This window comes from Antechinus flavipes, chromosome 6, assembly GCF_016432865.1.
Source record: "Antechinus flavipes isolate AdamAnt ecotype Samford, QLD, Australia chromosome 6, AdamAnt_v2, whole genome shotgun sequence".
NCBI classification, from domain to species: Eukaryota; Metazoa; Chordata; class Mammalia; order Dasyuromorphia; family Dasyuridae; genus Antechinus; species Antechinus flavipes.
Genome location: NC_067403.1, coordinates 52345287 through 52372838, shown reverse-complemented (window position 1 = coordinate 52372838; position 27552 = coordinate 52345287). Strand labels below are relative to the sequence as shown.

The following is a 27552-nucleotide window of genomic DNA, read 5'->3' as shown; positions in this document are numbered from 1 at the left end:
TGCTAAACTAAAATATTGCACAAAGATGCTTTGTACCAAAAAAGTTAACCTACTAATTATTGTATTAATGGTTTTTATTTTTTCTGAGCAAGATAAAACAAAAATTATAGGTAGTCCTTACCCTCAAATACAGAAGCCATTATAATAGAGGGAGGAATTGAAGAGGTACAAAATAACTATTATTATATAAAGCATGACATATATGTAACATAAAATGGAATATAAATATGTAATAAAGGTGCAAATAAAATGGATTAAAACTGTAGGAGGAAGAGATTACTTTTTATGAAAAAAATTTTTTAAATTTCATAGAAAACCTTAGGCTCTTGAACTATTTCTTGAAGACTGAACAGGACTTGAAAGGTTTTTTAAATATAAAGATGCAAGAAATGTTCAGAAAATAGTAAGAAGTAAAGTTTGGCACACAACATACGCATGTTAGTAGTGTGAGTTGTCTATTAAGGCAGATTGGAGTTAGATCATGGAAGGATGTGAAGACTAGGCTATGGGAGTTCAGCCTCTTTTGTTAAGAATAAAGGGGTTTATCTAAGAGTGGGTATGGAGGAAGGGAGGGAATTTGCAACACAGAGTTTTGCAAAAGCTAATGTTGAAGAATTGACCATGCATATATTTTGAAAAATAAAAGGCTTTAATAAAAAAAAAAAAGAATAAAGAGGTTTTAAAAAATGAAGAGCTAAGTAATTAAATTTACCTGCCTTTTTGAAAGTAAGGGTCTATGACAAATGATCAAATGAGTTCATATATTTTAAAAATATTGCAGACTTTAAATTGCTGTGTAAATTTACCTGAAGATAAAACTGAATTCATTATAAAAATTAGTATAACATTATTGTCTAATTTAAGAAAACTTGAATTTTCTTTCTCATTTATACAAATACCAACTAGGCAACTAAGAACAAAAAGAATACTTTTCCTGTCTTTTTATTAGCATTATTTGGCATTTATATAGCACTTTCAGCTCACAATATACCTTCAATCATTTTAAAGAGATTTTAATTATATCTTCTTTGGTTATGTCTAAGATTTATGCATGTTCTTAAATTGTCTTAGATTTATATATTCTACTTTTATGTTCATAGACATCCTTTAATTTTCTATATACCTGAGTTTAATTGTATTTTTCCTAGCCTTGGATTTATTAATTTGATTTCACCAAATTCCACAAGATATTCCATTTACTATGAAGCAATTTTGCAATACTTTTTATTTAGGAATTTTAGTTAGAAAATAAATGCCTGGTAAAAGAATACCCTGAAATTCTAAACATAATTATGTAGCTCATAGTTTTCTCTAATTTAATTCTATTCTATTAACTTGCATTTGAGAGAAAGAGAAGCAGGGGGAAAAAATGTTGCTAACAGTAATACACATTAAAAATAGAGTTGTATGTTTCAGTCAAATGGGACTATTTATTCTTCCTTAAACCAACTATACTTTCTCATTTATATATCTTTACTCATTATTTCTTCCACCTGAAATGTCCTCCCTCATTCTCCAATTTTTGAAATCCTATAGATTTTACAAGGACCAGATAACTTCCTCCATGAGATCTTTTATGATTTTTCCAAGGCACACATTTGATGTCTTTTTTCATTCTTATAACACCTTGAATATCTATTATGTTGTACTTACCACATTCTACCAGTCCTCCAATTTTAACACCTGGGGAACATCCTCACTAAGATATTACTGCAGCAGTTCAAACTTTATATGTCCTACCATTTTCCTATTCTTTTCTTCCTTTTTAACTTCCCTATCTGTTAGTGATACTACCATACTCCAAGTTACTTGTGACTGAAATGTAGTCATCTTTGATTCCTCCCTCTTCCATTCTATTGAGGTGATACAAGACAAACGTATTTGTGAGTAACCCAAAGTGTTGGGTGTGCAGAAAGTAAATATAAAGTAATTTGAAGAACACCCTAATAACTAGCAGGGATCAAGAAAGACCTTAATATATGACGTAACTTGTATACCAGATTTTGAAGGGAGTGTTAGGAAATTCAGAATTATAAAAGCAAGAAAAGGAAGAGTATTTCAGGCACAGAGGAGGACAAATTATACATGGTAGTGGAAGATTTATTGTCATAAATAGCAACAGCAAGAAGGCTAGTTGGATAGAATAAAGAGTGCTTGAAAGGCAGAAATGTGAAATATAAGTCTAGAAAAAATGAAAGCTAGAGATAATCATGAAGGACTTTAAAGGGGGTTGAGTTTTATTCTATAAAAAATAAAGATTCATCAGAGTCTTCAACTTGTAGTGACATGATAAAACCTGTTTTAGAATTATAAATTTAATAGTTGTATAGACTTTGGATTAAAAAGGGAAGAGGATAGATGCAGAGAGATCAAACAGCAATTTTAGTAGTCCAGAAAAGAGGTGATTAGGATCTTAATTAGAGAATAAACAGAAGGGAGCAAAAGGGAGGAATATTGTCAAGATAGAATGAGCAAGATTTCCCAATTGATTGGCTAAATGGGGCTAAGAAAGAGTGAAGAGGAAATGATCACTCCAAAATTTTGAATTTAAGTGACTGGAGGGATGCTGGTACCCTCCATAAAAAGAAAGAAACTAGAAAGAAGGATAGATTTAATATGAAAAATGAGTTCTGCTTTAGGCATGCTGAGTTTGAGATGCAGAGCAGATATACAGGCAGAGATGTCCAGATGACAGCAATGGCCCTAGAGCTCAGGAGAGAGATTTGGTTGAAAACATGTGGAGTCCTCCCATACTGAACCCACAGTAGTTAAAAAGCTCAGCATAAGAAGAGGGCCAAGAACTTGAGCACAGAGAACAATATTCAAATGATGATCCAACAAAAGAGCCTGAGAAGTAGTGACCATATAAGATAATGATCAAAGAATTACAACACATTATCTTGATGATCCAGGAAAGAGAAAATATCTTAGATATATAAGTGGTCACTAATGTCAAAAAAGCTACAGAGAGGTCAAGAAGAATGAGATTTTAAACAAAGGCTATTGGGTATTGCAAAGTAAAAGAGCATTGAGAACCTCAGAGAAAGTAGTTTTATCAAACTGACGATTGTAGACTTAGTGAATGTGTAAGCAATATGCCCAGGATGAGTCTATGGTGGTAATGTAAGACCTCAGGTACAAGGGGGTCCAGGAATAAATTGAATTGAGAAGGTGGAGGCTATGGGTACAGATGTTTATTAGTTTGTTTGTAAAAAGAAGGGAGAGACATGAATTAGTGATATAAACTACAGTATAGTAGTGTTTCATACATATTATAAATTAATCCAATGTTAAAGTTAAGTAATTACCAATTCTTTCAAAAATATGAAAATCAAGTCCATTAATATTAACTTTATTTTTTAAAAATCAGTGCTCACTGTCTTCAGAATTAAATCATACCAAAAAATGTTCCTTTAATTGAAAATGATAATTATTTCCATCTAGATAACATTAACCATCCTGAGGATACCAATTCAGGAACAATTTTTTTTGCCATGTGACTGATAAAGTTAAAAATAACCTCTTTGGCCATAACCTAAGAATTGCCAGGTTTTTATAAGTTTTGCAGAGTTCTATAAAAATGCACAAGGAGAATCTATTAGCTATTTGAAATGTCATATTGCTATTGCTTACTTAAAATCTGACAAGGCTGATTTTTAAAAACACCTTTAAATTTGCTATTTTTCTGTCTTTGCTAACATAATTTCTTAACTTTGCTGAAAAGATAGAGACATAACAGAACTAATAGGATGACAAGATTGGGTTGATCTGACCTAGACTGTTACAGTAATACCAAAATAACCTATTAGAAAGTAAAATATTCCAACAACCAACTACTGTTTTGTCTACATGACAAAATCCAGTTTGACAGCGTTTTAGAAATTAATTTGGCACAATATGATAGCCATATCTATTTGTATATATGTGATCCCCTTGGCCACTAAATAATATGAAGTACCATGATCATTCTTTTGAGTATTTGCATGCTGTAACACGCTCTATAAAAAAAGCAAAGACTAGTAATTGTCTCAGTTTTCTCTCAAGCTCTGGGAAAGTTTCCTCTGTCTGGGCCAACAAGGAACTGATATTTTCATCCACCCAAATTAGGACATCATCCATAATGAAACCACAGTGCATTTGACTTCTCACCCTTGACAGAACAGCTTAAACCACTATCCCTAAATTACCAAACTCATTGCTGGAATTAGGCAATGAATCAAAAAACGCAATTCAATTCAACAAGTAGTTATTGAGTGCTTACCATGTGCCAAACACTATGTTAGACTCTGAGACACAAAAACAATAAGGAAAGTAGTTCCTGCCCTTAAAAACTGCCATTCCCTGAAAGGGAAGATTGCTTTGGATCTCCAACTAATGCAAAAAATGCTTTGGGTCTCCTATAGAGAGCCCACAAACTTCTCTTGCCCAACTATCTCTCAGGCTGAACTTCTGTGCTTTTTTTTTCCAATGCAATCTTCCCTTGATGTTCATCTTAAATTGAATTTGTTGCAAAACAAGGACAGCTAGTGGATAGAGAGATGTACCTGGAATCAAATCACTTACTATAGTTGTGTGATCAAGGGCAACTCATTGTTTTCTTTATCTATAAAATGAGCCTGAGAAAGAAATGGCAACCCATTCCAGGATCTTTGCTGAGAAAACCCCAAATAGGGCCATAAAGATCTGAATGCAACTGAAATGACTGCACAATAATATATACAACAACAATATATACAATATATATACAAAGTTGGAATAAACAGAATAATTTGCTATACCAAAAATATTCTAGTGAATGCTTCTGAGCCTTCATTTTCTCGTATATAAAATGAAGAGATTGGACGAGTATCTTGTTAATTATGATTTATAAAACATATTAGCATACAGATATCTATGTATATATATATATATATATATTTATACACACACACACACACATATATATATGTATATATATATATATCTCACAAATGAAGAAACAGACACCAAGTCCTACCTAAAGTCTTTTGAGTTACACCAGTCATGGACAAAACTCAGTAGTGCATTTCAAATAGGGAAGAGGAAGAAACTGAAAAAAGGAAGGCCAAAAATCATCACAAGACACATTTTCATTCTATTGCCTTTTTTTTTTTGTTCATACAGATGAATAGTACCTTCAAAGCATCAAATTTAGGAAGACAATTCATCAGAGCTCATGTTGTAAGCATTCGGTGAGTAGCATTGCTTTCAAGGAGAGAGGATGCATTCACTCAAAAATATTCATGATTATGGGGCCATTAGAATGCAAGTTCTGGCAGATTCTACTAGGCTAGATGAGTCTTGAATAAGATCCAACAACAAACCAAGTATCTACAAGGTGAGACTTAATGGAGCTGAATTTCTAGAGATTTAAATCACCAGCTTAGTCAAAGAGTATTGGATTTTTTTTTTTAGCCACAATTGTCCAAGACCATCTAGGAAGGTATGGACTGCAATCCATGTTGTAAAAAAAAAATTAACTTATATTTGAATAGTTCCTTGAGGATTAGAACTTGAATTTCACTTAAAGTGACATAACAACCTAATAAGGTTCATAATTTAAAGTCTTATAATCCCTACTTCACAGATAAAAGAACTGAGAGGCTCAGTATTATACATTTAATAAGTGGTGTGGCAAGTTGGGCCTTTAACAAAGGTTTCCTGACTAAATCCTATGTTTTTTCTGCTATATATAAGAATCCAATCTGTACAGATTATTGTCATGATTAGTGTTATATATAAGTGAAGTGGGCAGTTACTTGTTCTATAAGAAACCATCAATTAGAAGAATACAAAGAATCAAAGGAAAACTTCTATGAACTACTACAGTGAGGTAAGTGAATTAGCAAAATAATATATTCAACCACCAAAACAACAAAAATGAAAAGACCAAAGAATAAAACTTACCATTGTTTAATTGTAATGAACAAGTATGGCCCTGGGGGGGAAAAAGAGGAGAAAATATATTTCCTGTTTTTTTTTTTTAATAGAGACAATGATATATTTTATACATACTGTCAGATTTAGTTTATGTATTGATTAATTTTATTAAGCTTTTTTTCTTCTTTGGTACAAAAATTGTCTCAGTGGGTGAGTTGTGGAAAGAAATGTATTAGGAAATGAAGTGAATGTAAAAACAAAAACTATCAATACATTAAAAAAAAAGAAATGGGAAATTATAAGGCTATGAAGTATAGTTTGAAGAGCACTAGTAAAAGCTCCCCCTTGCATATACTTGCCCTTTCCTTTGTCTTTCCCACTATCTCAATCACTAGACCTTGAAATTCTTATACTTCCTTCTTTGTGCTAAAATACAAGTCAAGAGATGTCTCTTCACTCAGGGTACACAGACAACCAAAGGGTCTATGAAGAGATTTCAAGAGGTCCGTGAACTTTCCTGGACAAAAAAAAATTGCATATTTAATTTTTCTAATTTCTAATTGAAATTCTTCTCTTATACCTGCTGTTATAAATGTTGGCAGCGAGCCATAATTCTGATAAGGGATCCATAGAGTCATGGACCAGACTACAAAAAGAATCTACAATTCAAAAAAGGTTAAAGATTCCTGTATTATATCACTGTTTATAATGAACTTATTAACACAATTAGTTCTTCAAATTTAGCAGCCAGTGGCAAATCTCTGAAAAAACTGGATTAACTACTTGTTCAACTGTGACTGGGCATGGAGTGAATAGAAATATGACATAAATCTGAGATAAAAGGAAGCTCCCTGAGTGATTCTGTCCAGTTTGTGTGTAGAGCAAAGTGGGACAGTGCAAAGAACACTGGATGAGGAATCCAAGCACCTGAGTTAAATCCCAGCTTTAGTTTTGTGACTTTGGGCCAATTACTTAAATTCTCAGGGTCAAAGATTTCTTGATCTATAGGTGATGCAGTAAATAGAGTATCAAGTTGGAAGTTGTGAAGAATTGAGTTCAAACCTAGCCTCAGATAGTTTTACTAACTGTGTGGGCAAGACATTTAATTTCTGTTTGCCTCAGTTTCCTTATCTGTAAAATAGGAATAAAAATAAAATAAGAATAAAAATAATAGTACTTATCTCCTAGGACTGTTGTGAAGATTATATGATATAATTGTCAAGTGCTTAGCCCAGTGCTTGGTACTAGTAAGTGCTGTATAAATATTAGTATAAAATGGTGGTGGGGAAGGGAGCAGGGATTATATCCCACACTTACAAAGCATTTTAAGGTTTGCAAAGAACTTTACAAGTTTTATCTCCTTAAAGTCTCACTCCCGCACTGAGAGACAAGTGTTATTAATGTTGGCAGTTGTATAGGAGGAAAATAAAGCAGACTGGCTAAGGAATTTGCCCAAGGTCACCCTTCTATGAGGAGAGTGGATTTGGATTCAAGTCTTTACTGTCTGTGGTCTATGGTCCTATTTTAGCACTCAATGAAAATAAAAAGTGTACAAACAGTCCAAAAAAGACAATAATAATTTATATTTCCTGACCTGCTTGCATGGTTTTAGGCCGGGTGATCCTGGTGTGATTGCAGCTGTTCTCCTGAAGTTTCAATTCACAAGAAGGGTGAGGGGATCATCAATGAAAAACAGGATCGATGATATTTTAAGGCAACTACAGAATAATGCTGGGACTATGACAATCGATATTTTGCCTGCAGTAGTTCAACGCAAGTATCATGTTTCTATACAACTCTTTTTTTTTTTTATTAAGTCTATATTGTAATTTTTTAACTATAAAGTATTTCTGGTTTTTGGATTCTAGTTGGTCAAACTGAAGTTTCTTAAATGGATATTTTAGTATTTTTACCTTTTTATTGTTGCTGTTGGTTTGCAAGTTTGCTTTTTTCTTTCTTGTCTTTCTTGTTTCTTTTCTTTCTCCCCCCCCCCCCATTTTGATCTAATTTTTCTTGCACAGCATGAGGAATATGGAAATATGTTGAGAAAAATTGTACATTTTTAACCCATATTGGACAGCTAGCTGTCTAGGGGAGGGGGAGAAGTAAGAGGGAGGGAGAAAAATTTGAAATACAAGGTTTTGTAAAGGTGAATGTTGAAAGCTATGACAATGGATATTTTATTTACTATTTACAAATAAATTTATTATTTACTAATAAACTCTAGATTGACTATCTTTTAATAAATGTTGATTAAGTTGAATTAAATTCTATTAAATCCAGTAGTGAGAAGCAGATTTAGGGATTCAGGAAACCTTGCGTTCATGTTCTGCTTCTAATATATTCTGTCTCTCACCAATCCAGTCAAAGACTATAAATTTCAGAAGAGTTGTCTACCCTGGCCAGAGGTGTTTACTTCACTATTATAACATTATAGTTCCAATATATATTGGAGGGTATATCCCTCCAACAAAAAAAAAATCATTGTTTGGCTTTTTGTTATAGATTTTATTCATTCATGTAAATGCAATTCTGAAATAAAATATCACAAATAGCAAAATTGAGTTAGAAAATATTTTATAAAATCAAATTATAAATAAATTCAATTATATTTTAAAGGATGCTCCTGACAGAAGACTATACTTTTTTTCTTTAAAAGGGAGCTTTGAAAAATAACTTTAAAAGATTGAAGTTGGTTTTTTTTTTTTTTTTTTACAAGTGAAAATAATGGAATAAATAATCTGTTTGGGATACAGCATACTAAATGGACATTTCATTAAATACAAAAGAATTTAGATAGGTGTCTGTATTTCATACATATCATGCATCAGGGAACAGATAAATATTCCCAAATGATATCAATATATATTTTGTTAATAACATTCTGTTGTTTTAGTCTAATTTGACAAGACAATTTGGGGCCAAATCACAGAAAATATATACACAACAGACTTTTGGTTAGTTATAGAATGTAGTAAGATCTGTTGTAGGAAAAAAAAAGTTTGTTTTATATATATATATATATATGTATATATATGTATATACATATATATATATATAAATGTGTATGTATTTGAATAGTATTTTATAATGTTTAGCATTCATTTTTACAAGATTTTGAGTTCCAAATTTTTCTCCTTCCCTTCTTCTTCCAAAGATGGTAGCCACTTTGATATAGTTTATACATGTACTATCCTATAAAATATATTTCCATATTAATCATAATTGTAAAAAAGGAAACAGACCAAAAGGGAAAAAACCACCAGAAAGAATAAATAAACGAAAAAAATGTGCTTCCATCTGCATTCAGAATCCTTCAGTTCTCTATCTGGTTATGGTCAGCATTTTCCTTTGTGAATCCTTTGTATTTCTCTTGGATCATTGTGTTGCTAAGAAGAGCTGATTCCATCATAATTAACTATCCAGGCAGAAAAATTTTGACACAGATTTTTTTCCCCCACTAAGCATAGTTCCCATGGGAATGTAACAGTATTTTGGGATCCATGACTCTAAATTGGGAGCTTCATCATTATTTTAAGATGAAATCTTCCCAAGCAGTTAAAGAGGACAGTAGTGAGTAATTGACCCATGAATTTTCTCATGCTCCAATCTTATATTGATTTTATTTTTAGTCCTTTCTATGGGATAAGTACTTATGGAATAAGTCTTAAATTTTGCTTTGATGTTTAGCTTTATATTTTCCAGGAACTAATCTCAGGTATTCATTTCTGAGACAATAAGTATATAAAAACCATACTACTCTTCACCGCCACTATCCTACCCCCAAGTTCATTCCTCAATTACTTTATATCCCTCCTCTGGTTGTAATGTGTCTTCATCTACGAAGGAAGCCGTGGAGCTGGATAACTTTTAAGATCCCTTTATGAACTATGCTTGGCCAGCTACTTTGGTTTGAAGAATGACGTGATGTACAAGACTTTTCTTTCTTATATTCTTTTCTTTCATTTCTTCATTACATTTCATTTCTTTCTTTATAATCTCTTAATTCACAGCAATAACTTTTTGGGTTTGTCCCAATCCAGCTACCGAATACAAAACAGGAAAAGAGTCAAGGGCAATTCATCACCCTAGGGATCCTTACATATGGTGGACAAGACCTCACAGAGAACAAGCAGAGGGACACTAAAATCAGGAGGGGGACTCAAAGAGTCAGCCATTGCTGCCACAAATGATTTGCATTAATTATTCTACCTTATGGGTAGTTTTCACCAACCTACTCAAGGAGCAAGTGGCAAAGGAAAGCAGGTCAAGTTAATATCAAACAGCATCCTGTGTGTCATGAACATCAGCAGCTCTCTCAGCTCACCTCAGAGCGTTAAAACCTATGCTGACTAAGCTGACAGGAGGTACATTTCAAGGTTAGTGAGACTGAACTATGGGAATGATGAGTTACACCTTTGTATCTTTCAATAAACACCTCAAAATTTACAACTGTAAGCTTTTCTCATGCATTATTTCCAGCACTTCAGAGCTCACATCCAATAATGATCATCTGGCTTGTACGTTAGACCTTGTCCAAATTATATTCAAAAAAGGGGGAAAGCAATAGTTGAGGGAAGCGCACATATATCTACTCAAGAGAAACTGATTCTAAACGAAACTAAACAGGAACTAAAGCAGAAAAGCAAAAGATCAGAAAGCATATATTACTATTTTATAGGAAATTAAAAGAGTCATAGTAGGATTTGGGATTTCAAAATGATTTATAGGACAATAATATAATTATTGTTCATGATACCTATGCTTTCCAGTCACTGCCTTGTAAATAAAGACAGAAAAATTCTTAGATTTATAAATGCATTCTATTTTGATGTGAAATTCAGCATGTACATCAATTACTTTCTGGGCTTTCCAAGTTAAAGTCAAGGGTATCATCTTTACTGCGAAGAAACTCAGAATACTTCTAAAATTGAGAGGGGTAGTTGATATGCCTCCAGGAGTTCTTAAACTGGCCTAATAAGAAACTTTTTTCTCATAAACCCCAAATAAATCTGAAATTTAAAAAAAATTGAAAATCAATCCACCTACTGGGAGTTAGCTATAGGAAGAAAAATGCCTGCCAAAATTATTTATTTTATCAATTATGTTCTACATATTATTTCCAAACTTGTGAGTCAATCCATTCACTATACCTCAAAATTAATCATTAGGGTGAACCTGAAGATTCGGATTTAAAAAAAATAAAAGTACGTGGAACTCTATGAAAGAGGTACCAAAGCCTTGTTTCTTTGTTTAATTTCTTTTTCTTTTCACATCAGCTATTCCTCCTGAGGTTGCACAAGAAATTTTCATCAACGGTAAGTTTAAAAAAACTATTTTTTTTAACAGACAATGAAATATAATGAATGGAAGTTGTATAATTAATAATAGAAAGGGTTTGTCTAATGGACTTAGCAAAGGTCTTCCTACCTGCATTTTAATCTAAATATGACTCTTTGTATGGGTGGACATAACTGATATCTACTGACACTTTTTTCTTTTTTCTTACTAACATGAGTAGTTTTTTTTGTTTGTTTGTTTGTTTGTTTGCAGTTTGTTAATCACAACATATGTGATACTTCAACACTTTAGGTCATTAGACCTAAGGCTTTAATCACTATATATACATTTTCTCTCCATGCAGCTCCTAACCAATCTCCCCATTTTAGTAATTGGTCTTCAAGAAATTTTATAACCCCAACATCATTATATGAAGACCAAATCTTTAGTGATAAACCTACTTAGCTGTGCTAGTACCTGGTCAACAGACACAAAGGATACCACCAAACTCATACTAAAAAGAAGTGTTTCTAGCTTTTGGCTAGTAAGTCCAGATGGAAGATTACAGTCTGATGGCATAATCTTCAAGACTCCAGAGTCACTTTTACAATATAATGAGGATTTTAATACATTAATATTTTAATGTTAATTGATAATTATTAATTTTAATAAAATTGAAATATTTAATATTTCAATAATAATTGAGACATCTAGCTGGAGCAGTAGATGGAGCATTAGTCTGAGAGTCAGGAAGACTCGAGGATAAATTATAGTTATGTGACTCTGGGCAAGTTTTATATATATATATATATATATATATATATATACATATATATATAATATTTTATACATATATACACATAATATATATCATGTTTTATATATACATAATATATGTATTATATTATACATAATATATGTATTATATTATATATAAATATATCATTTCTCTTACCTTCTTGTTGCAAGACTGCTCTAACTCCAGAGACAACTAGGTGATGCTATGGATAGGGCACTGGGCTGAATCAGGAAGTCATCAATTCAAATTCAGCCTTATATGCTGTTATTTCTAGTACCTTGTAATTCATACACCCAACACTGATAGTTATGTGATCCTGGGCAAGTCATATAACCCCTGTCTCCTTTAGTTTCTTTAATTGTAAAATAATAATAATAATAATAGCACCTACCTCCTGCAGTTGTAAGGATCAAATGAGATAACATTTGTACAGGGCTTTGCATAGTGCCTGGCACATAGTTGGCACTTAATATATGCTTGCTTCCTTCTTTTCTTCCACTTTTTAAAGAATAGCTCCAACACTACTGTTATTACACAATTCTTCATTCATAATGGGCTCCAAGCTACTCACACCTACCATACATTTCTCCATTGTCTTATGGATGAACTCCAACTTCAGGTCTTTGAAACCTGGAATTCCATGCTTTGCAAACATGTAATATCACTAAAAGAACACTAGAGCTTTGGTTTTAGTTTTAGTTTTAGTTTTTTTTCCCTAATTTTAGGAGGGATTTGGAGCCAATGGAAACACTATACTATTCCCTAAAAATAACATAGCTTCTCTCCTCATTTACCAATGTCAATTCATTCTCCTACTATAGTTTTTCATCTCAATAATGTATATACTGGTAGAAAAGCACAACAGAATCTTCACAATAAGCATTCTTCATCTAGTTGATTTTTCTTATTAGATTTTTTGTTGTTCAGTCATTTCAGCCATGTTTGACTCCTTATGACCCCATGTAGGGTTTTCTTGGCAAAAATACTAGAATAGTTTGTTTGTTTTTTTTTTTCTCTAGGTCATTTTTAAGATGAGTAACTGAGGCAAACAAAGTTAAGTGACTTGCCTAGGGTAACACAGCTATTAAGTTTTTAAGTCAGATTTGAACGCAGGAAAATGAGTCTTCTTAGTTTCAGGTCTGGCATTCTATCTACTGTACCAGTTAGCTATCCCATTGTGGATAGTTAGAGTGAAATCTAAATTAAATTCATATTAATTCCCAATCTTACTTCTTGACCCCTATAATTCAAAGGTTCCCCCAAGAGACTTAATTTGACTGCCCACTGACCATATACTTTTACTTTTAGAGTTACATGGAAGAACAGATAGAGCAAGATAGAGTCCTATAAAGTACTTTATAAAGTAATATATCAATAATATTGATTCATTGATAATCAATAATAAATGATTATTAATTTTCTGAAGACATTCCCTGAAGCTAATGGTTCTTTTTTCTATCAGAATGTGGGTCTCGCCCTGACCTCATGTCACTGTCCTATGAAAGAATCATAGAAGGAACACAAGCCAAAGCGGGAGACTGGCCGTGGCAAGCAAGCCTTCAGCTCAACAATATTCATCACTGTGGAGCTATCCTCATTAGCAACACCTGGCTCCTGACTGCTGCTCACTGCTTTCGAAGGTGAGTTTATAACCAATAAGGTAGAAGTAAAGCAGCTGTGACAACAAACTGTGGCTTAGGGACCCCACATGAGACTGAACATACCAGAATTCAAAAAACTGAATGAAAACAGCCTCTTATTCCTAATGCTAGTTTTAATGGCAATTTATAGCATAGAAAACTAGGATTCTGCTTGCTACCAGAATTACTGATCTCCACCAGACTAATGATATTGTTTCTGGGAGATTGTAGATTCAGTTGGTTCAAGGTTACTTCTTGTGAAAAAAGGGGTTGTATTAAGATAATACTATGAATACAAGGAAAAGACTATGTTGCGTCCCACAGAAACAAAATTAACCTAATATATATCTAAAGATACAAAGCTCTCTTTTATTGCCATTTAATTTTAGGACTCATCCTAAACTTGAGTGATGTAGACCTAGATAGGAGACCTAGATTTTAAAGGGCAAGTTTTCCACGGAGGTAATAATGAGAGAGAAACAGAGACAGAGAAGAAAGCGATAGAGACACAGAGAGACAGACACATATAGGGGGTGGGTCTAGGAACGGTACAAATTTTATGAAATTACAAAAATGTAAGTAGACCTGAAGAATATTCTGAATTCTACTATATGTCTAGATTATACTATGGGACAGTATTCCCTAAATTGTTGATTTGGCATTGAATTTGTACTGCCCAGTTATATCTAGAGGTAAGTTTCTGATTTGTGTCAGTGCCTTCTAGTGTTAGGTCCAGAGTTCTAAGAGGAATAAGTGGGCAAGATCTTGCCAGGTTAGTTATCTATTAGAAAGAAGGAAAAGCAGAAATGACCCCCATTAGTCTCATTTATTCTTGTGAATTTATAATTCAGAGCTGAAAATGTCCTGTAAATGCAGGCTTTTAGCACTTGCACATTTTCCATTAATGGTAAGAAAACTTCAATTTAAGATGCTCCTATAAGATTAAGATGCTTAAGTCTAAAAATTGTAATCTCCATAGAAGCAACTACATTAAATAATTATACTGTGTCGTTGAGTATCAAATCACATAGGATTCTTTTTTTGAAGCTTTGGAACATTCTCTGAATCCTTTCTTCTGTTCATCTCTCTACCCCTGGAGCTAGTAAAACATACTTTTATATACTTTGTTGTTGTTCAATCATTCAGATATGTCTGATTCTTCATAACCCCATGGACCATTGCATAGGAGGCCATTCTATCCTTCACTATCTCTCAAAGTCTATCTATGTTATGTTTGTTTTTTCCATGTCACTATCCATCCATCTCATCCTCTGCCATTCTCTTTTCCTTTTGCCCTTAATTTTTTCCCCCAACATCAGGGTCTTTTCCATTGAGTTCCATATTCTTATTTTTTAAGCTTCAGCTTCAGTAGGTGACATTCTAGGGATTAGTCTGAATTAATTTCCCCAAATATTTATTGATTTTATTTCCTTGCAGTCCAAAGGACTCTCAAAAGTCTTCCCTAGCATAATTTGAAAGAGTCAATTCTGCAGTGCTCAACTTTTCTTTTAGTCCAACTTTTAGCATCATATATTGCTACTGGAAAAATTATAACTTTGATCATATGGACTTCAGTTCAGCTGAAAAGAATCCCATCATCTCCACTAGTCCTATTTTTAGCAATGCTTCCTGAGACCCACTTGAATTCATTCTCCAGAATATCTCACTCTAGATTTGTAACCATATCATAATGTAATGTTAAGATACTAAGATCTTTCTTGTATAATACTTTTGTGTATTTTTACCTCCTCTTTTTAATCTTTTCTGCTTCTGTTAAGTTCCTACCATTTTTGTCTATTAAAATACCCATTTTGCATGTTGCCTTGAGATCTCTAAATCTCTTGAAGAGATTCCCATGAGCTACATTAAAAGACAAGGTACTAGATACTGAACTTACAACATAGGCTGAATGTCTCCTGTGATTTGAGAATTCATCAAAATGGGTCAATTCAGAGTATGACCAGCCTTGTCATAAGATACATGGAAAGGAGCAGGTTCCTGGAAAGAAGATAAGGAGTCTGGAGGTTCTTTAGGAACCCACAATCCTATAGCATTCCAGGCCAGTGCCCAATTATAGGGAATAAAGGAAGTTGAGAAGAATGACATTATGTGCTCATCCCTTCCCTGGGTCTAGGTCTCCAGCAGTACTCTCATATCTTAGATTCTAAACTTTCACAGGCTGATCCTGCTTTTGCAAAGTATTTAATATTAGCATTTTTATTCTTCTTTTCAATCTATGCTACCTGTATTCCCCACATTTGTCTTGAAAAATCTTTTTTCCACTTTCCTCTTTCCTCTTCCACTTAATAAGTTGTCCATGAAATCAGGGACTTCATGGAGAGATGGGAAAAAAATATCACCACCAATATTTCCCTAATAAGGACAAAGAACTACAAAAGAACTACAAAAAAAAATAATCATTTGAGAAATTGTTTAAAAAAAGGGGGGGGGAACACCCTGAAATTCTAAAAAGTGACCCATCCAAAATGATTTCTGGGATGAGAAAAATAACACAGCAGGAATCCCATATGTTGCTCAATTGTTCATTATGTAAATTTTAACAAATCAGGTTGAAGTTATAAAATTTCAGTCCAGAAAAGTCTGTAAAGGAAACCTCTGCCAATCTTTAGACTTACTTATGCATTATGAGTCATTTTCTTCTAAGTAGCTTTATAGTTTCTATGTTAAATTTTTCTTCAACTACACCAGTGCAGATTCAGGGGACAAGGAGACAGTGGAATAACCTCTGAGAGCTTTTCACTAATTTAACTAGGCCATATTTTTCTTGGGTTTACCCAATATATAGTGGCAGAAAAAGCCAGTCTTGAAGTTAGGAAAACTGTTCAAGTCTTTGTTCTGATACAACCTGGCGTTTTAACTCTGGGCAGATCAATGAACCTCTTTCTTCTGTCCTGGGCCATGTTACCCTGAAATCCACAACTCTGTTAAAGAAAACTAAAATGCAATTGAAAAACATTTAGTGAAATAAGTAAAATGTAATAAAACATTAATCATGATTTTCTAAGTGAATATGTGCCAGTTAGGGCCAGTAGTGGCCCCTATATTTATTTTAGAGTTTGACATCACTATCCTAGACAACTTTCTAAGCCTGTACACTGCAGGAAAAGTGCCAACTGCTTTAGTCAGGGGAGTCCCTTCACCTGGCCGTTTCCTATACCAAGAAAATCACAGATCCAGCTACTATCCCTTACCAAGAAGTACTTAAGAGGCAGTATGCCATTGTTCAGTGGTTCTTTAACTGAGATCTATAGATATAGATTTCAAAGAATATGTGAAGTTAAATTAGGGAGAAAATACATCTTCATTTCAATGCAAATGATTTCCTTCAAAATTCTATGTATTTTAGTTTATGATTTAAAACAATTAAACCCATTATTCTGACAAGAGACCCTTCTGAAAGAGTCCATGACAGAAAATTAACCCTTGGTTTAGAAGTCAGAACAATGGATCTGGAGTCAGGAAGGACTCAGACACTTCTTCACTGGGTGACCCTGGACAAGTGATAATTTAAATCTAAATCTCCTCATCTGTAAAATGGTGATGATAATATTACCTTCTGCAAAAGATTGCTGTGAAGATAAAATAAGGTATGTAAAGTCCTCTCAAATCTTCAACTGGCTACATAAATGTGAATTACTTAGCTACCTGATATTGGATTTCACTATGATTTTAGTGGGAGACTATAGCTCCAAACATTTCTTCTAAAATCATTGAACTGAGCTCTCCTTGGCAAGCAGTTCTTTCTGGGAAGGAATTCCTTTTTTTTTTTTTTTTAATTTTTATTTAATAATAATTATATTGACAGAATCCATGCCAGGGTAATTTTTTTACAACATTATCCCTTGCACTCGTTTCTGTTCCGATTTTTCCCCTCCCTCCCTCCACTCCCTCCCCTAGATGGCAAGCAGTCCTATATATGTTGGATATGTTGCAGTATATCCTACATATAATATATGTTTGCAGAACCGAACAGTTCTCTTGTTGCACAGGGAGAATTGATTCAGAAGGTATAAATAACCCGGGAAGAAAAACAAAAATGCAGATAGTTCACATTCGTTTCCCAGTGTTCTTTCTTTGGGTGTAGCTGCTTCTGTCCGTCATTTATCAATTGAAACTCAGGTCTCTTTGTCAAAGAAATCCACTTCCATCAAAATATGTGAAGGAATTCCTTATAAGCTATCTAGTTCTGTTACATGATTATGAAATATATAGCTTGCAGTCTAAAAGTATTGGGAAAAATTGTGAAAAAAATTCATATGCTCAGAAATTTGGATGGGAGGTATTCTACAAACTATATTTTAGATTTTTGATCCAAAATATTTTTATTGCATATATTACCATCTTTTTTTTTCCCCTTAGTGTCCGTGACCCACGCCGATGGAGTATTAGCTTTGGATATTCCCTAAGTTCACCAGAAAAAAGAGCAAATGTGAAGAGGATTATAATACATCCTAATTATATATCAGCAACTCATGAAAATGACATTGCACTAGTGGAGATGAGTAATAGAATCACCTTTACCAAGAGCATCCATCGAATCTGTCTCCCAGAGGCCAATCAGAACATCCCTGTGGGGAGCAGTGTTTATGTGACAGGATGGGGATCCCATAGACTTGGTGGTGAGTATCTCAGGAAAAAACTGCCTTAATTTCATTTAATATTTAGGGCCCATGCAGATATAGAAGAAGCTATTATAGAAGCAATTTGATGTATTAGAGAGAATAGTGGATTTAGATGCAAAAATAAAAAATAGAAATACTTCTTTAAATTTTCAGATTCTGGCTTACCTTTGAACAAATCACTTTACATCATTGGGCACTCCTTTCCTCATCTGTATAATGAATGCTTTGGATTAAGTGACCTCTAAGGTCCCTTCTATCCCTGAGTCCTATGTTGCTATAATAGTTTGAATGCCAAATTTTCAAACTTAGAAACCTATGTCTGTCATAAAAATAACAGTCTAGAATAATTAGTAAGATTCACATAGTATCATCTCATTTGATCCTCATAACAATCCTACAAAGAAGGGATTTAAAGTAATAATAAACACATTTTTAAAGAGGACTAGAAGAATGGCCATGAAGAAGTAAGTGACTTAGCCATAGTCACACAGCTAATAAATTTCAGAGATGATAGAATTCAATCTCAAGTGTCTCCTGACTGAAAAAACAGCGCTCCTCCCATTATGTCCTGGAACCAGCTCTTGTTTCTTTAGCCCTGGGTTCTAGGAGGAGAACGCATTAACAGCCATGGAAACTATCAAAAATTTGGAGACATGGCCAAAAGAGAAAGACTAAAGTAAACAAAGGAAGAGGAACCTCTCAGAGAGATCTTTGAGGGGGAAAAAAATCTTCAGTCATACCCATATATATCCTTAGGCTTTCCAGAAGCATCAAAAGTCATTGTGCATGTATTTTTTATAAATGAATTGAATACAAGAATACTGACATATTTGAAATGTCTTCCCTAATAAATATTTTGCAAATATTGTGTATGTCTTACATTGCTTTAAGAAATAACATCATATATTCAAGTTCCATTGAATGGTGGTGGTAGGAATAGGAGGAGAAAGGAGAAGGAATGGTACTAGTAGGTAGGTAGGTAGGTAGGTAGGTAGGTAGATAGGTGGTGGTAGTAGTAGTAGTAGTAATAGTAATAAAAGTAATAGGTAGTAGTAGTAATAATAATAGTAGTGATAGTAGTAGTAGTTAGTAGTAGTAATAGCAGTAATAATAATAGTAGTAGTAATAATAATAATAATAATGGTAATAGTAGTAATAGTAATAGTAGTAGTAATAGTAGTAGCAATAGTTAGTAGTAGTAGCAATAATTGTAATAGATAGGAATAGTAGTAGTAATAGTAGCAGTAGTAGCAATAGTTAGTAGTAGTAGTAGTAGTAGTAGTAATAGCAATAGTAGTACTTGTAGAGTAATAGTAATAGGTAATAGTAGTAGTACTAGAAGGCAGTAATAGTAGAGCAGTAATAGTTGTTAGTAGTAGTAATAGTAGTAGTAATAGTAATAGGTAGTAGTAGTAGTAATAGCAGTAATAGTAATGATTAGTAGTAGTAATAGTAGTAGTAGTAGTAATAGAGAGGGGAGGAGTAAGGGTAGCATTAATAAATCTTCCATCCCATAATGTTGCCATTGAGAGATGGTGGAGACATCTTTTTCATATGAACATCTTATCAGTGCTTTGCCTGTGATAGTATAGGGAAGAGGATTTTTGCCAGAAACTTGGAAAATGTGCATTATTCAGTAAATCATATTTGCGACTGTAGGGAATCCATTTTGTAAATTCAAAGTTCTCATCCTCTCCCTTATAATCCATAGGTTCAAGTGTAAATATTCTTGAGCAAGGTGGAGTTCAAATCATGAGCAATAACGACTGTAATTCATTCGAACAATATAATGGACTGGTGAAACCCGGTATGATATGTGCTGGAAAACCTGGAGGTGGTGTTGATGCTTGTCAGGTAGGCTCCTGAGTAGCAAAATTATTTACATAGCAATACATAGCACAGTATTAATGGGACATATAAATTGCCCTGAAGTTTTTCCTGTTCTCTCAGAATATATGAGAGAAAGAAAATTGCTTTTACAGGTTTGTTCTAATGTCCAGGTTAGGTCACAGGAATAATAAGAAATCGAGATAATATCAGAATAATTGTAAAATAGGTTTTGGCTGACATTTTATCATTTTCCTGATCTTTTGAAAATGGATGAATTTCGGAGTAATTAATAATAGTTCAATTTAAACATGAAAATCTTTCTTGCTAAGAACAATTATTTAAATATCATAGATTTCCACAAAAATCAGAGTGATAAGTTGTGTAAACTCTTTCCCAAATTCCAGATGTACATGTCTGACTGTGTAGTGGATGTTTCAAACTAGACATCCCATAGTTATCTCGGATACCCAAACAGATCTTATCATCTTTTCCCAAAAACACATCTCTCTTTTCAACTTTCTTATTTCTGTCAAGGACATCCTTATGGGCTTCTCTCACTTGTGCCCCATATGCCCAATCAGTTGTCAAGCCTTGTGGATTCTACTACTATGACATCTCTGCCCCCTTTCTCCGCTCAAACACTCACCGCTCTAGGTCCGATCCACATTCCCTTTCATTTGGAATATTCCAGTAGCCTCCTAATTAGTCTCCCAGGTTCAAGTCTCTTCCCTCTGCCATCCATCCTACACATTTTTAAAGTTCAAGACTGACAATATCACCCATCTACTCCATAAATTCTAAGGAAGAAAAAAGATATAAAATTTTGGAGGGAATTAAACATATGGGACATAAACACAACAGAACCCAGAACATTTCTGGAGAAAGCACTTTCTTGTGCTGCAGCTAGGAATGATGCTGTGTAAAGGACATCAGATTCAGAGAAGAATAACACTCCTTGATGACTCTGCTGAGGCAAACTACAGACTCCATTGAAGTGTGGACTCTTTGAGAGCAGGAAATGGTTGGTTTTTATCCGTTCTTTGTGTCCCCAGCACTCAGCACAGAACCTAGTATGGAGTAGACAGTTGATAAATGCTGATTACCTGACAGATTAAAGCTGACATAGACAATTGAATGATTGTCATCTCTGGGAATGCAAGTAGAATGTTCCCAAGATTTTCCAGAGAAATATTAAAACTAATGAACACTAACCTCTTCTTGGGATTCACAGAAAGCATATTTAATCCTTATGAACTCATGGGGAAGGGAAGACTTTGAGGGTTCAAGTGGTGATTGGATCATCACTCATAGATGAAGATATAAGATTCAGCATAGGAAGGAAGTTTTAGAAATAAACTACTGGCTACAAAGATCATGCCTGAAAATGGGACTTTGGAACATTGCTTAAATTAGAAGAATGATGGGCTCTGGATGAAGGATGGTGTGCATCTAATAAAGACTGATTGATACATTTTATTGGAGTATAGTAAATCTAATTAAGAAGATTTTAAACAGAAAATGGAAGATGAGGGAGAAAGTTGACTCATAGATCTGACAAGCCTGGTACACAGAGAAAAACAGTTACAATATTGGGGAAAATGGCAGAAGGAAGGACCAATAATTTACAATATCTGGCAAATACAGTATCTGCTATCTAAGAAAAGCGGGAGAAACTATAAAACTCAAAGCTTCAAGTATCTAAAGACTTTTTTGAAAACGATAATGATGATGAGAAGAAAGAGGAGGAGGAGGAAGAAGAACAAGAAGAAAGAACAAGAACAACAAAAACAAGAAGAGCAATAAGAACAAGAACAACAAGAATAACAAGAATAAGAGCAAGAAAAACAAGAACAAGAGGAGGAAGAAAAGGAAGGGAAGGAGATGGACACAGAGAAGGAAATGACAAGACAATAAAGTTGACAATATCAAAGATGAAGAAGAAAATGAAGATGACAATGAAAAGAATGATAAGGACACCACCAATCTGCCTCCAGAAAGAACAGGAGGAGAAAAGGAAAACTTGTTTTACTTAAACAAAACAAAGTGCTTGTGATCATCTCAATCTTTTCCATAAAAAATAGCATTTTTATATAGCATTCTTCCAGGCTGGAGACAACATTAAATCATGAGGAGAGAACCAGTTCTTACACGAAGAAGACCTGGCTTCATCTCCCACCTTCGGCACATGCTGACCGTGTAAACCTGGCCAACTTCTCTGTGGTTCATGTAAGGCAGCATGTTTTAGGATAGTTGCAGATCTACACTGGTAGAGGAGTTTTCACATTAAGAATTCTCTACACTGGAGACATGACAAGTCTAAACCTATATATGAACACATGTATGTATACATATATACATGCATATATATATATATGTATATGTGTAGTATGTGTATACATATACCATATACCAAAAGAACATATTATATAATTAATATATATTACATAATTAGTAGCAATAGATAGTAGTAATTATTAGCATATTTATATAATATAATATATATAAGATATAGATTATAGATTATATATATAGTATATATCTATAGTGTAATTATATAGATATAATACTAATAATATATAATTTATATATGTGTGTGTGTGGTTCTTCTGGTATATGGCTCAAAATAGTGGAATACTACTATCACCAAGGAATTTTTTTTTAAATAACTTTTTATTGACAGAACCCACGCCAGGGTAATTTTTTACAACATTATCCCTTGTACTCACTTCTGTTCCGATTTTTCCCCTCCAACCCCTCCCCCAGATGGCAAGCAGTCCTTTACATGTTGAATAGGTTACAGTACATCCTAGATACAATATATGTGTGCAGAACCGAACAGTTCTCTTGTTGCACAGGGAGAATTGGTTTCAGAAGGTAAAAATAACCCGGGAAGAAAAACAAAAATGCAAATAGTTTACATTCATTTCCCAGTATCACCAAGGAATTAAAACTGAAGATGACTCAAAGGACAGTATAGAGATCCTTGATGGTCATGAGCAGGCTAAAACATGTTATTAACCCAGAATTGTGCCAGGGAAGTGATAGAAAGACTGTCACCAGATATGTATGACTGAAAAAGGTTTAAGCATGTTGTAGTAAGAGCAAATGGTAACCTGCTCTGGTATCTCTGTAAGGAAGGGCCCAGGCACATTGAATGGACTTTTTATGGAGTATTTATAGAAGGACCTAAGAGCAATATGAGTGAGTAGATATGCATTTTGCACCATTGGAAAGTATACCTGAATCAATGAAATCACAGAGTACTAGGGTTGTGAAGGATGTGCCAGAGATTGCATTTCACTGCTGTAGACTTCAAGGACAATGAGTCATAACCATACCCTGGCAAAGCAGTAAAATGGATTTTTATTGGACATTCTATCTTTAATTCTAAAAAGAATGACCAAAAAAAAAAAAAAAAAAAAAAAAGCTTGGAGTTAAATAGCATTTTTGGTCATTATTAGGCTCATGGATTGTTAAGTTTTTGAACCAATAAGGTTCATTGCATTGTTCTTCCCCCCCCCCAAAAAAAATATGGTAGGTTTTGTAAATTGTAGTTTCACTTAAATTACTGGTAAAAGTCTAGAATTACTAGGAAGAAAAATAGGTGGAGAGATGAGAGGGAAGAGACTGGATGCCTCTGGTTTCAGAGAATATATAGAACTATGCTCAGGAGTCTGTGTAGAAATATATTCTTTCCATCTGGGTAGATAGGTGAGTGATAGGTGAGCTGGCACAGGGAACATTACCACCTGGTTGGAGCCAAATCTTCTCAGCACATGTACAGAAGCACTGTGTGGGTGTCCATATAGATTAAACAATTGTATTGATCCCTGTGGGGCCAGCTGTAGCTCCACCTTGCTCAGGAGGCTTTAGAGGCCTAAAACTGGTCACAGCTGAGTCTTTTGTAATCTTTTCAATGTCACTGATCTATTGCCACTGACCCACATAGAAAACTGGTATTATCTGAATATTGTGTGTATAACTCCATTCAGAATATGTGTCTCCTTTCTCCCCACGCTCCCCTCAAGTATCCTTCTATTTATCTTCTTGCATGGAATATTTGCCTTTGGGTCAAGCAAAGATCACAATTGTAAGGCCCTTCAACCTGGCTATTACTATCAGAACAGAAGTTATTAAACTCGGGTCCACAGACACATTTCAGGGATTCTGTAAACTCAGATAAGGAGAACTTTATAAAAATATAAAAAATATATACACATTAATATTTATTAAAGATTTATTAAATTAAAAGTTAAATGTAATTCATGTATTAGCTAAATTAGAAAACTTATAGTTTATTAAATTGATTATTAATCTTTAATATAATAATGATTAATAATTAAATTAATGATTATATTTACAAATATTAGAAGTATATAAATATTTAAATTAAATATATAAAAATACTTTACTTTAGATACTCTTCATTTTATTTTATGCATTTAAAAATATTTTTCTAAGAAGGGATCCAGAGTGCCAAAGAGATTTATCCATGACCAAAAAAAAAAAAAAATTAAGCCTTTCCCATTGTCATGCAGATCCAGATGCAGGTCAGACTCATGGCCTTGGTCTCTTTGCCAGTGCACTTGATCAAGCAAGCAATCTCCTTAGTATCTTCTCCTGACCATAGATTTCCTATTTCTCTAATCAGTTGTAGTTCTAGTCTTTTTTATGTCATATTAGTGTCCTTGTTGGTCAGAAAGAAAGGACCCTTCCCTCCAAACTAAGAAGAGAAATTATTCTAAGTTTTATTTAACTCTGTCCTGGTCAGATCACTTCTAGATTGCTGTTTATAGCCTAGTTTATTGCCATAATTCAATAAAAATATAGAAAAATGGATAGATGACCTAATATTAAAGGTTACATCTTAAAAAAAAAACAAGAAAGAAAGTACTTTTAAATATATGATTAGGGAGAATTCTTAATCAAGAAAGGAATAGAAGTGATACAAAATAAAATAGATAATTTATATTACATAAAATGAAAAGACTACTAGAAAAGACTACCACCAAAATTAATATATCCAGAGAAATTACAGGTCATAATACTGTGATACATAAAATGCTTTAAAATTTACAAGACGTTTAATGTACATTTTCTTTTTTGATAACATTATGTACTCTATGCTAAAACCATCAATGCTACATGTACCCTTTATTCCATCCCCTCTCCTTTTTTCCAACTGATTTCCCTCTCTAATGTGTCTCTTCATATTTATTGGCTTCTTCCCTACTATCTATAACCAAGCCCCCAAAACCAACCAACCAATAAAAACTCACTAGCTATCATTCTAGTTAACTATGATCCTATATTTTCTAATACCTATCTCAGTTAAACTCTTTGAAAAAGCCATTTACACTTTTTCTCACTCACATTTAAATACTTTGCATCTGGTTTCTGACTTCCTTCAGTTGAAACTATTAGAATTATATAGAACTTCACTCTAGTTCATAAATCACAGGCAGCAAATCTTCAGACAACAAATACAAACACAAAATATTCTTGAGAATTCAACAAATAAATTGAAGTGTTGCCTACAACTGCCTGGACACATTGATTGAAAAGTTTTTTCAAAACATTTTAATATATTGCTATGCCAACTCTTCAATCATCAAACTGTAAAGAAAAGTTTTAAAAATAGAGAGACTTAGCAAAAGTGATTACACCATGTTGGCACTAGTCAACATGTGTGCCATCTGTATTGTCCTGTCTGCTATAGAAAATCTTTTAAAGTAGAGGGAATTAGTAGAAACAATTACACCATGGTAGAATCAGCCTTTTACACTATTTTGTCCTAATATTGGAGTGGTCCCAAAGATACTTTTTTTTGAATCTACAGATGATGGATTTAAATGGCAATCCTCCCATTCAGTAACAATAAGCTGGCATTTATTTACCTAACACAATAATCTGCACAATATTAAATTATTTGGAATGATAGGAAAGTAATATCTTTATACTATCTAAATTTTCTCTGAATTCCATTTTTTACAAAAAGATAAGAATAAGATGATGATGATCAATCCACAAGCATTTATTAAGAGGCTTACTATACGTGGGATGTTGTGCTCAGAATTGGAGATAAAAAGAGAAAGCAAAAATATTCCCCAAACTCAAAGAGCTTAGATTCTAATGAAGAAACATGTACCCAAAGAAGATAGACAGAAGGTATATGTAGAATAAATCCAAGGAAATCTGGGTACTTCTGGTAAAAGATGATGTTTGAGCTGGGTCTTAAAAGAAATCAAAGATTTATGATGATTTTTTAAAAATCAAATAATAAAATAAAATAATTGTACTAAATGATCTCTAAAATCCCATCTACTATGAGACTTGTACTAGAGAAATCAAAACCTTTCTTGCCTCTTCGTTACATGTTAAGATTCAACATTGTCAACATGAGACTATTTAAATCAGACTACAACATAAAAATCCTATACCTGTTGTTTTTTTTTTTTTTGATAATTCACTCTCTGTTAGTATTAAATAAATGCTATACCTACACATACAGAGTTCTTTGTGATTTAGAGTAAAATCATGATACTTAATCACAAATGTTGATTTTCTTTCAGGGAGATTCTGGTGGACCATTAGCGATGGCTGACTCAAGGCAGATCTGGTCGGTTTGGGGAATAGTGAGTTGGGGATATGAATGTGGCCTGCCCAACAAACCTGGAATCTATACTTTTGTGCCCTTCTATCGTGACTGGATAACTCAACAAACTGGAATCTAGTACAATAACTAGATTTCTCCTGTAAATGTTGTATGCAGGGTGTGTCTGTCTGAAATGCCAAAGCCTTTTCCACTCATTTTTGGTCATTATCTTAACATGGTGCTTTTATGAAATCATCAAAGATTTTAACAGAATATCTCTTCATTAAAATGCTCCTTATGATAAATCTTTTCCTTTTAGGGGATGGATTTTTTTTTTTAACCCAAAAGGTCTTTCTAATGTTGCTTTTGTAGGACTTTCTGTTTTCTAAATTGATCAGATTGTATTGTCATTTCTACTTAGTCTTTTCATTTCTGTTTAGCCAAGAAGACTGCAGTTCTGTCTTTATAGGGAAAGCTCTGCAGTGTGGTGAAAACCATACTGGAGGACCTTGGTTTAAATCCAAGGTCTCCATCTGCTACCTGTGTGACCTTGAGCATGTCAACTAGCCACTTGGAAGTTTGGCATTTTGTAAATGAGAAGATTCCAGGTCTAAATCTCAGGTCCTGTAACTGCAACTTCATGAGTTTTCTGTTGCCCAAATATAAAGTCTTTCTAAGCATTATTTAGATTAACCTTCATATCATTTCTTCATTTCCTACTAACAGAACATAGTAATAAATAGAAATGTGTTTCTGGAATTTACCAAATGTTACTTAAAAGTACTAATCCAGCGGTAATTGAATGCACTTATTTTTACAATATTTTATATCTTAATAACCAAAGGAAAGGAGTGTGTTTTAGTAACT

The 27552-nt window shown here is 33.5% G+C and overlaps 1 protein-coding gene across 1 annotated transcript in view; it reads left to right on the top strand.

The window, feature by feature from the left end:
- The window catches only part of LOC127541384 (transmembrane protease serine 11D-like), a 72416-nt gene extending 45375 nt beyond the window's left edge, over positions 1-27041 (top strand). Inside the window, exons 5-11 of the mRNA XM_051966667.1 lie at positions 5143-5210; positions 7511-7671; positions 11178-11216; positions 13440-13617; positions 17998-18257; positions 19972-20114; positions 26663-27041. Coding sequence (XP_051822627.1) covers positions 5143-5210; positions 7511-7671; positions 11178-11216; positions 13440-13617; positions 17998-18257; positions 19972-20114; positions 26663-26824 — 1011 coding nt within the window. The 3' untranslated portion in view covers positions 26825-27041. The remainder of the gene's footprint in view (positions 1-5142; positions 5211-7510; positions 7672-11177; positions 11217-13439; positions 13618-17997; positions 18258-19971; positions 20115-26662) is intronic.
- The last annotated feature ends 511 nt before the right edge of the window (positions 27042-27552 follow it).